Source organism: Diaphorina citri, unplaced genomic scaffold (assembly GCF_000475195.1).
Source record: "Diaphorina citri unplaced genomic scaffold, Diaci psyllid genome assembly version 1.1 scaffold3797, whole genome shotgun sequence".
In the NCBI taxonomy this organism is placed as follows: domain Eukaryota; kingdom Metazoa; phylum Arthropoda; class Insecta; order Hemiptera; family Psyllidae; genus Diaphorina; species Diaphorina citri.
The window spans coordinates 1-9,857 of NW_007381197.1; the positions used below are offsets into that span (position 1 = coordinate 1).

A 9,857-nucleotide genomic window follows, 5' to 3' on the forward strand; every position below is an offset into this window, starting at 1 on the left:
ATGACATTACCTAATCCTGCTTAACTGTTGACTTCAATTGAATCATTAGTTGCTACCTCTAATGTGACTCATCTGAGTAAATGATAGGGTCATTATTGAATAAATTAATTGATCTAGGTACATGTTTTTTGTGATTCACTTCTCCAATGATTACAAGAAAGTTGCAGGGAAATCAAGACTGAGTCATTCTGCATTCCATCGAATAAGAAACGTTAGATTTTATGTAGATTAGATTATAGTATCTATCTAACATACCTTTGGAATTCCTTACTGCTGTGGTGAAGTCAGTAAATTTTGCACAAACTTGATATTGTTTCTGGACTTTCTGGAATCCTAGATATCATTTTCTATTGAACTCGGAATTTTATGTAGGTACCTACTTTACTTACAAGTAAAGCAGTCCAAGAAATTGAACCTGCTACGAAATACATATTATCCACTTGTTACACTTGAACCATGCCTGGTTATTATTATGTATTCAATATTCATCATTCTAATATTATGTTGGTAGCTAAGTACTAAAATGCTAATAAATCTCAAGTATGAAAACTAATGGCGTTTGTTTTGTGTTTTGTTTGTTGCAGGAGTGTGACCGACAATGCGTTGCTTGTTGATGGTGGTGACAGTGTTGGCAACACTAAATAGCATAACAATATCGACGACATCTGCTGAAGATAGCGTACAGCTGGACAAGAAGGCACTTCAGCAAGTAGAATCCAACCTGCTATCTCTGTTTGGACTAAACAGAAGACCAAGACCCAATAGGAAAAACGTTCGAATACCAAAAGCGATGTTGGATTTGTACAAACTACAAACTGGACAAGATGTGGATACCTCAATGCTGCCTTTACCCGGAAGACACACACGGTCTGCCAACACTGTCAGAACATTCACTCATCAAGGTAGAGTTATTTTCTATGTTGGCTGTACCATGTACCATGGTACTTGCTCTTGTGTTGGCAACACTGCGAAGTCATCGCCAATATTTTTCAAAAAACGGGTTAGGATTTAGGTGGTTTGGTCTTGGATTTCAAGTTCTGCACATACAGGCTTACAGGGCAAGAAGCTTGGTGACTTCGTATTTCTCCTGTACCTACCTCCCTACCTAGCTACTTGATCAAAAGCATGGTTAGGTATTGTAGACAACTAGACTTTTGAAAATGTATCATCCCAGCCCATTACTAGGCGAAGTAAAGGATTAATACATCTCAGATGAGCTCAGAGACATTACAGTATAAATTACGCGCAAAACTTTGTTAATAAAAATGTGGGAGAGAGTTTTGAGCGATATGTTTGTTGGTCATCAGAATAGAGATGTATAGTTATTAGAATTTACATATTTTAAGATTCAAGATAATGATTGATAGATTATTAATAAACACCTGTTATCTGTTATAAATAACTCAGGCTGCATAATCATAATCTCCAATCTTCCCTGACTTACACCCTGTTCTCTTTTCTGTTTCAGTGACCAATATTGATAAGCGGTTTAAATATTTGAACAAATTCCGACTACACTTTGACGTGACAAGTTTACCTGACACGGAGCGAGTGCAGAGTGCTGAGTTGAGATTATCCAGGCCAATGAATTACGAGGAAGATAAACATGAACAAATCCAGAGGATAATTGTCAAGGACATCTTGCAGCCTGGTATCAAAGGAATCAGCAAACCTGTGCTGAGAATAGTGGATTCTGTCCTAGTAGATAGCACGAGTGGAGAGAATGGAGTTAGCCTCGATGTATTACCTGCAGTACAGAGGTGGACGAAAAGCCCAGAACATAATCATGGGCTACTAATAGAAGTAACCAACAGAGACGGTGTATTACTAGATAGGAATATTAGACCACTTGTAGTCATGAAACGAGATCAAGAAGAATATAACGACTTGGAGTGGACGTCACTAGAACCTATCCTATTCTTATACTCAGACGATGGTCGAAATAAACAGAAAAGTCTAGAAGATTTATTGAAAAGACCTAGAAGAACACCCAACGATAATGCACCTAGGAAACATAAGAAAAATACTTATTCCATATGTAAGAGACATCCATTGTATGTAGACTTTGCTGATGTCGGGTGGAATGACTGGATTGTAGAAAACATAAGAAAAATACTTATTCCATATGTAAGAGACATCCATTGTATGTAGACTTTGCTGATGTCGGGTGGAATGACTGGATTGTAGCACCTCCTGGCTATGATGCCTTTGTCTGTAAAGGTGACTGCCCCTTCCCCCTAGCAGAACATTTGAACTCAACCAATCATGCAATAGTGCAAACCCTCATGAACTCCGTGCAGCCAGAAACCGTACCAAAGGCTTGTTGTGTACCCACAGCACTCAGTGCTATATCCATGCTTTACCTAGACGAAGATAACAAAGTTGTACTCAAAACCTACCAAGATATGGCTGTGACAGGCTGTGGCTGCAGGTGATCTTTAAAGAATAATAGGTTGTCTAATAAATATTTCATCCTGTGTTGGGCTGTGTTCGATATAATCCTCATCAATTTTATCATTCTCAAATAATACTAGGTACTTTTCTTTTTCTGACATGTTTCTATCGTTAGCGTTGTTTTATGTCATAGCATTACTTTACGCACTTGATGTGTATCATGTTTATCATCATTGTAGCTTAATATTATCGATATCTGCTCAATTCTTGGACATAAACACTCCAGACTTTAGCTCTTGGGACGTGCATGGGATACCAAAAACTTTTGGTTAGGCGTTGTTTTATGTCATAGCATTACTTTACGCACTTGATGTGTATCATCATTGTAGCTTAATATGTATTATCGATATCTGCTCAATTCTTGGACATAAACACTCCAGACTTTAGCTCTTGGGACGTGCATGGGATACCAAAAACTTTTGGTTAGTACACATTTTCCATGTATTGCATAGATACTTATTAGGTATTACGTAATTCCTGCTTATGAAATATGTGCAATGTAGATACAAGTAGGTACGTATTATAAAAATAATGAAATATTAAATCTCCCTTATACTGGGAATTTAAATTGTCATCCACGATTTCATATTTGACGTTAAAGCGTCAAATTTGATCGGGCGATAGTTTTTCGCATAATTTAATTTCACCGTTTTCGTCAATTGAATTATTTTACTATTGAGAACAGGTGCCTAATACCTAATAATGTTTTTTTCCCCTAGTTTAATAATAGATGAATAATAATTATGTTAAGATGTTATGTCTTGTATGCTATGCTAGTAAGTGTCTACTTTACTACTTTTTCTCGAGTGTGTCTGAACAATCTGAATTAACTTTTCAGTCCAAAAAAAAGATTGTGTTTCATAAAAGTCGTGTTTTTTAATTCGTACCGACTGAGAACTTTGATAAATAATTTGATTTTTAAGAAATAGGTACAACTAATCTTACTAATGGATTTACGTACAATGTGGTAGGTAATTCCCTACCTACTATTATTAGATTTATTAGTTACCTTCGTCTCCTTTGTGCGGAAAAATGTCCAAGACAAATGAAAAATGTAGGTACCTATAGGTATGTAAGACAAAGACGAATCATGGTAGGTATTCATTCTATCAAGGTCAAGGATCAATGGGGGTTGTACCGTTTCGCTGGAATTCAGACCAGTTAAGCAATTTGTCCTCAAGAGACTGAGTTACTTTTCAAAATAGCCATACATGAGCACGTTAGGTCCGATCCGAATTCCCCCTTGAGTACTGTAGTTACGTCATACTAGAATAGAATAGAATAGAATAGAATATACCTTGTTTATCCTGCCAGAATGAGACTGAAAAGTCCCTTTACTCCCGCAGTCTAAACAAGGTCTTATATATTTCATATTAGGTATAGTTTAAATACCTACATGTAAATAAAACTTTGTTTAAATATTAAAAAAAAGTACATAGAAAAAAAAAAAAATACTAGAAGTACCTAGAAGAGGTTTGATAGAGAGAACTACAACTGCCAAGGTCTTATCGTCCCGAAAGCGAAGAGAGAAGGAAGACAGGATAAGAAAAAGCCAGCAGTTCCGAGATAGAACTTTATCCGTTTAGGATGAAATCCGCCCCGGGCGGGAATCGAACCCGCGGACTAGCGCTTACAAGGCAGACTAACTAAGCTGGCATATAGAAGATAGTATACGAGGTTTATTATTATTATTTTTACAATGGCAAGCCAACTCATCGTCTAGGGCAGCAGTTCCCAACCTTTTTTCGCCCGGGTACCCCTTGGGTATCCGGATTCAATCTCACGAACCCCCTCCCCCCCCCACCATCATAATGAGTACCGGGTACCCATACCTAGGTTGACGTGTACCAATTTTTCTTCTTGAAAAAAAAAAAAAAAAATTGCCTCTCATCAGATGGGCGAGAAGAGACACAATACTTCTCATTTAGGTGCTAGGCCAGCACAAGAACACCAGAAAGTAACCCGTAGAAATATTTGCAATCGAAAAACGAGTACAAATATTTTGTCGATGGAGGGAATAGAAGACGGGACCTGCGGCATGGCAAGCAAGCGCGTTACCACTGGGCCAACCCTACCCCCGTTTTTTACTTCAAGGGAGAGGGGGTAGGTACTTACCCCCGCGACTTGCCTAAAAGGAATCAAACGTATAATCTGCGCCGCAGGCGATTTTTTTCTCTCTCAAAATAATGTCCCGAAGTCTGTTTGAAATCAATCCTTGAAGTAAAAATTCGGACTCTTCTGCACAGACAAGCCTTTTTGGACTCTTCTGCACAGACAAGCCTTCAAAATTCAAAATTGGCTTTTGTTATTTATTTTCCGCCATTACTCGAATTTTTTTCGCGTACCTCCGGAAGGTCTCTCGCGTACCCCCAGGGGTACGCGTACTCCCGGTTGGAAACCGCTGGTCTAAGGTCTAAGGCCAGTCACTCACTATCAGGTAGACCTGACCGGCGGACCTGATCAGGTGTACCTGACGGTGAGTGGCTGGCCTAACCACCCTCATACCACAAACTACTCAAATTTGTGTTTCTGGAAGGCGTGCGAACGTCAAGAGTTCGAAGCTGGTCTCTGCCAATTGTAATGCAAACAAAATAGTAACGTACTAGGTAGCTATAGGAGGAACTGGTTGAGACATAAGTTGGCAACAATGTGTCTCCTCGAACCACATCAACCAGTCTTAAAGCAGCAATTCAAAGCCTGTGAAAGAAGTCGATTGTGACGTAGGTCAATACTGAAAAGAAAAACCGATGTTTTCTATCATGGATATTGGTATTCAATTTTTTTATTATATAATTTATTTACAATTTATATTGTATAATAAATTTACAAAGTTCTCGAGAAGAATTTACTTTGTACACTTTTTGAAAAATATAATACACTGTAATTTATAGACGTAATTTACAATATAAAGTTATAAATTGTCATCATTGTCAATAACTACCACATTAATAAATAAGCAACTTGTGTGTACCTAGATGTTTTTTCCGAAGAATGCCCGAGGCAGTCACATCATCATCATCTTCATACTGGGTGTATTAGTAAGATGATGTTAGGAGATCACGAGAACATAAAATGGTATTTTACCTATGAGCGAAAAGACCCAACAAAATTAAGACCGCTGTAGGTAGGTATTCTTATAGTCAGTAGCCCCAAGGCTGACAGCTGACAGTCGTATACCTAATAAGATCAGTTTTTGACGTCTTACGCGAATCAGAATTAAACTAATCTGGTACTTACGTAGGTATGTTTTCGTTTTTTCCACAGGTACTCAAGTAGTTAGGTATGTATGAGAAAACATACCAAGCGCTTATAGAAATGGGCTTTTTTTGACAATTCATTTATCTTCATACTGGGTGTATTAGTAAGATGATGTTAGGAGATCACGAGAACATAAAATGGTATTTTACCTATGAGCGAAAAGTTCATACTGGGTGTATTAGTAAGATGATGTTAGGAGATCACGAGAACATAAATGGTATTTTACCTATGAGAGAAAAGACCCAACAAAATCAAGACCGCTGTAGGTAGGTATTCTTATAGTCAGTAGCCCCAAGGCTGACTGCTGACTGTCGTATACCTAATAAGATCAGTTTTTGACGTCTTACGCGAATCAGAATTAAACTAATCTAGTACGTACGTAGGTATGTTTTCGTTTTTTCCACAGGTATTCAAGTAGTTAGGTATGTATGAGAAAACATACCAAGCGCTTATAGAAATGGGCTTTTTTTGACAATTCATTTTTTTTTATTTACAAAACGATAAAAAAATATATGTAAAGAAAGTAGGTACAATAAAAAAACAATTAAAAAATCAACAGAGGACTAGAATAAAATGTATTATTTGATAATAATAAAATACAAAAGTAAGTAGGGGTGACGAGAACTTTGATAAATAACTGTTACTAATTTTAATGCCGCTTTTCGAAAATTTCCCCGAATAGTAGTTACTAAAACTATACTTCTAAGGCCGACATGACATTGGATTAGTCAGTTTTAAGAAGTAGGATTTTGCAGAGGAATTTTCGAATGTAGCATGATCTGGGTACACGACAGAACGCAAGGCCAAGTTCCCGAAAATTGTAGTGGAGATGTCGCTTTTTGAAAATTTCCCCGAATAGTAGTTACTAAAACTATACTTCTAAGGCCGACATGACATTGGATTAGTCAGTTTTAAGAAGTAGGTAGGATTTTGCAGAGGAATTTTCGAATGTAGCATGATCTGGGTACACGACAGAACGCAAGGCCAAGTTCCCGAAAATTGTAGTGGAGATACTCTTTCTACAAAGAACCTATGCAGAGGTGTAATATTTTCTATTAAATAATTAAATTTCAATACTATAGCTCTGTACTTCTGTGAGTATACGTAAATCCATTAGTAAGATTAGTTGTACCTATTTCTTAAAAATCAAATTATTTATCAAAGTTCTCAGTCGGTACGAAATAAAAAACACGACTTTTATGAAACACAATCTTTTTTTGGACTGAAAAGTTAATTCAGATTGTTCAGACACACTCGAGAAAAAGTAGTAAAGTAGACACTTACTAGCATAGCATACAAGACATAACATCTTAACATAATTATTATTCATCTATTATTAAACTAGGGGGAAAAACATTATTAGGTATTAGGCACCTATTCTCAATAGTAAAATAATTCAATTGACGAAACCGGTGAAATTAAATTATGCGAAAAACTATCGCCCGATCAAATTTGACGCTTTAACGTCAAATATGAAATCGGATGGCAATCTGAATTCCCAGTATAAGGGAGATTTAATATTTCATTATTTTTATAATACGTACCTACTTGTACATTGCACATATTTCATAAGCAGGAATTACGTAATACCTAATAAGTATCTATGCAAAACATGGGAAATGTGCACTAACCAAAAGTTTTTGGTATCCCATGCACGTCCCAAGAGCTAAAGTCTGGAGTGTACGAATCGACAGTTCACACTGACAAACATAGCTATTGCTAGTATTGATATCAGAATACTAGTACCTACTAAAATATGTATAGTAGTGTCGAAAAATCAAACATAGCTAGTATAAATATCAGTATAGTACTACTAACACGTATAGTAGTGTCGAAAACAGGACGAATCGACAGTTCACACTGACAAACATAGGTATTGCTAGTATTGATATCAGAATACTAGTACCTACTAATTCTTTTCTATATTAGAGCCAAAAACGAGACAGTTCCTGTCATTTCAATATTCGACAGTTAACCGTGTTCTTTGGAGAACTGATTTTCCGACCTCTACTTCTGTGACATAAATTTCTCATTTTAGGTGAATTTTCAAAACTAGAGGATCACGTAACCTTTAGCTAGGGAACTAGGTATACCATAAGGGCAGTGGTCCTCAACCAATTAGGTCTTATGGCACCATCAGAGCCAGAAGAATTGAAATCTAAATGGGGGAAAACCAAGATTAGAGAGTGTCCTCGGAACTCCGGTTGAAAATCACTCAAATGAGGAATAGACTGACAGAGTACCTACTCCATCTTCCTCACGTGTGTTCAATTACCGATCTCACCGGGGTTCCTTAGATAGGATCGTTTGGTACACACTGTATATTCGATGTACCGAATATGGTCCGTGTCCGGAGTCACCCTGTACATGTGATTGCTGATTGGAAACCAGTTAAGCCAGGTGTCAAAGAGTAAGGAATAAGGAGCCCTAGTCAACTTTCTGCAAGTTTTATTCTAATTTTATCCACCGCACTATTTAGACCAGGTCCTCGGCAACTATGTATCGTGGAGAGTATATTTTAAATTAATTACCATCTCAACTAGATTTTTTGTTCGACGCCATCGCCATACCGTTTTAGGGGAAAAAATGTGATACGTTATTTGTCCGACGTTTGTTGGTTTGTTCACTGTTGGTGTGTTGGTATAGTGTTGTTATTTCGCAGGGAGATACAGTTTTATGCTGCTTTTCTTCTGTATCATTCTCCAATCTTTACACTTTTAAACTGACGAAGTATAATGACAACAATGCACATCATTTACACACAACATAAATGGTTCTTTCCCGCTCAAGAACTTTGAGATGGTATGCCCTGGTTTAGTTGCTACTGATTTTAAGAACTACAAGAAGACGTTAAACATATTGAGAAGTTATCACCTAATGTAAGGTGTAGGTATTTCGTTAATTGTTAGGATTCGGCCAGAAAAACCTTTTTCCACTTTTCAATTCAGTCATTGTCTCTCCACACAAGGTGTAAGTCTCCAGCCAATCTCTCCTCAAATGCATTTACTAAATCTTCATTTCTGATAGTGAAATATCCACCTGCCTATTACTAATCTTCAACTCCTACACAAAATCGGCACAAAGGTTAACCTAGAAGGGCCCATTAGGTATAGTTTAAATATATGTAAATAAAAAACCTTGTTTAAATATTAAAAAAAAGTACATAGAAAAAAAAATACTAGAAGTACATAGAAGAGGTTTGATAGAGAGAACTACAACTGCCAAGGTCTTATCGTCCCGAAAAGCGAAGAGAGAAGGAAGACGGGATAAGAAAAAGCCAGCAGTTCCGAGATAGAACTTTATCCGTTTAGGATGAAATCCGCCCCGGCGCGGGAATCGAACCCGCGGACTAGCGCTTACAAGGCAGACTAACTAAGCTGGCACATAGAAGATAGTATACGAGGTTTATTATTATTATTATTATTTTACAATGGCAAGCCAACTCATCGTCTAAGGCAGCAGTTCCCAACCTTTTTTCGCCCGCGTACCCCTTGGGTATCCGAGTTCAATCTCACGTACCCCCCCCCCCCCCCTCAACACAAAACGAACGCCATTAGTTTTCATACTTGAGATTTATTAGCATTTTAGTACTTAGCTACCAACATAAATAATGATTATTAGAATGATGAATATTGAATACATAATAATAACCAGGCATGTTTCAAGTGTAACAAGTGGATAATATGTATTTCGTAGCAGGTTCAATTTCTTGGACTGCTTTAGTTGTAAGTAAAGTAGGTACATAAAATTCCGAGTTCAATAGAAAATGATATCTAGGATTCCAGAAAGTCCAGAAACAATATCAAGTTTGGAATATTAGAATGATGAATATTGAATACATAATAATAACCAGGCATGGTTCAACTGTAACAAATGGATAACATGTATTTCGTAGCAGGTTCAATTTCTTGGACTGCTTTACTTGTAAGTAAAGTAGGTACATAAAATTCCGAGTTCAATAGAAAATGATATCTAGGATTCCAGAAAGTCCAGAAACAATATCAAGTTTGTACAAAATTTACTGACTTCACCACAGCAGTAAGGAATTCCAAAGGTATGTTAGATACCTAGATACTAATCTAATCTACATAAAATCTAACGTTTCTTATTCGATGGAATGCAGAATGACTCAGTCTTGATTTCCC

At 37.0% G+C, this 9,857-nt stretch overlaps 1 protein-coding gene across 3 annotated transcripts; it reads left to right on the plus strand.

Moving 5' to 3' along the window:
• The first annotated feature begins 565 nt into the window (after positions 1–565).
• Positions 566–2,690, plus strand: LOC103520571 (protein decapentaplegic). 3 transcript variants are annotated; one of them, XM_026831635.1, is made up of 3 exons: positions 566–902; positions 1,469–2,047; positions 2,137–2,690. In XM_026831635.1, the coding sequence occupies exons 1-3, from the start codon at positions 599–601 to the stop codon at positions 2,433–2,435; spliced, it is 1,182 nt and encodes a 393-aa protein (XP_026687436.1). In that variant the 5' UTR covers positions 566–598; the 3' UTR covers positions 2,436–2,690. The 3 variants fall into 3 exon arrangements, with proteins under 3 accessions (XP_026687436.1, XP_026687437.1, XP_008483895.1); XM_026831636.1 differs by having other exon boundaries at positions 1,469–2,014; positions 2,104–2,690; XM_008485673.3 differs by having other exon boundaries at positions 1,469–2,009; positions 2,099–2,690.
• Positions 2,691–9,857: the final 7,167 nt, after the last annotated feature.

Coding starts and splice junctions, on each gene's coding strand:
- LOC103520571 (XM_026831635.1), top strand. CDS start 599: ATGCGTTGCTTGTTGATGGTGGTGACAGTGTTGGCAACACTAAATAGC. Junction 903..1,468: donor CAGAACATTCACTCATCAAG/GTAGAGTTATTT, acceptor TTTCTGTTTCAG/TGACCAATATTGATAAGCGG. Junction 2,048..2,136: donor TTATTCCATATGTAAGAGAC/ATCCATTGTATG, acceptor TATGTAAGAGAC/ATCCATTGTATGTAGACTTT.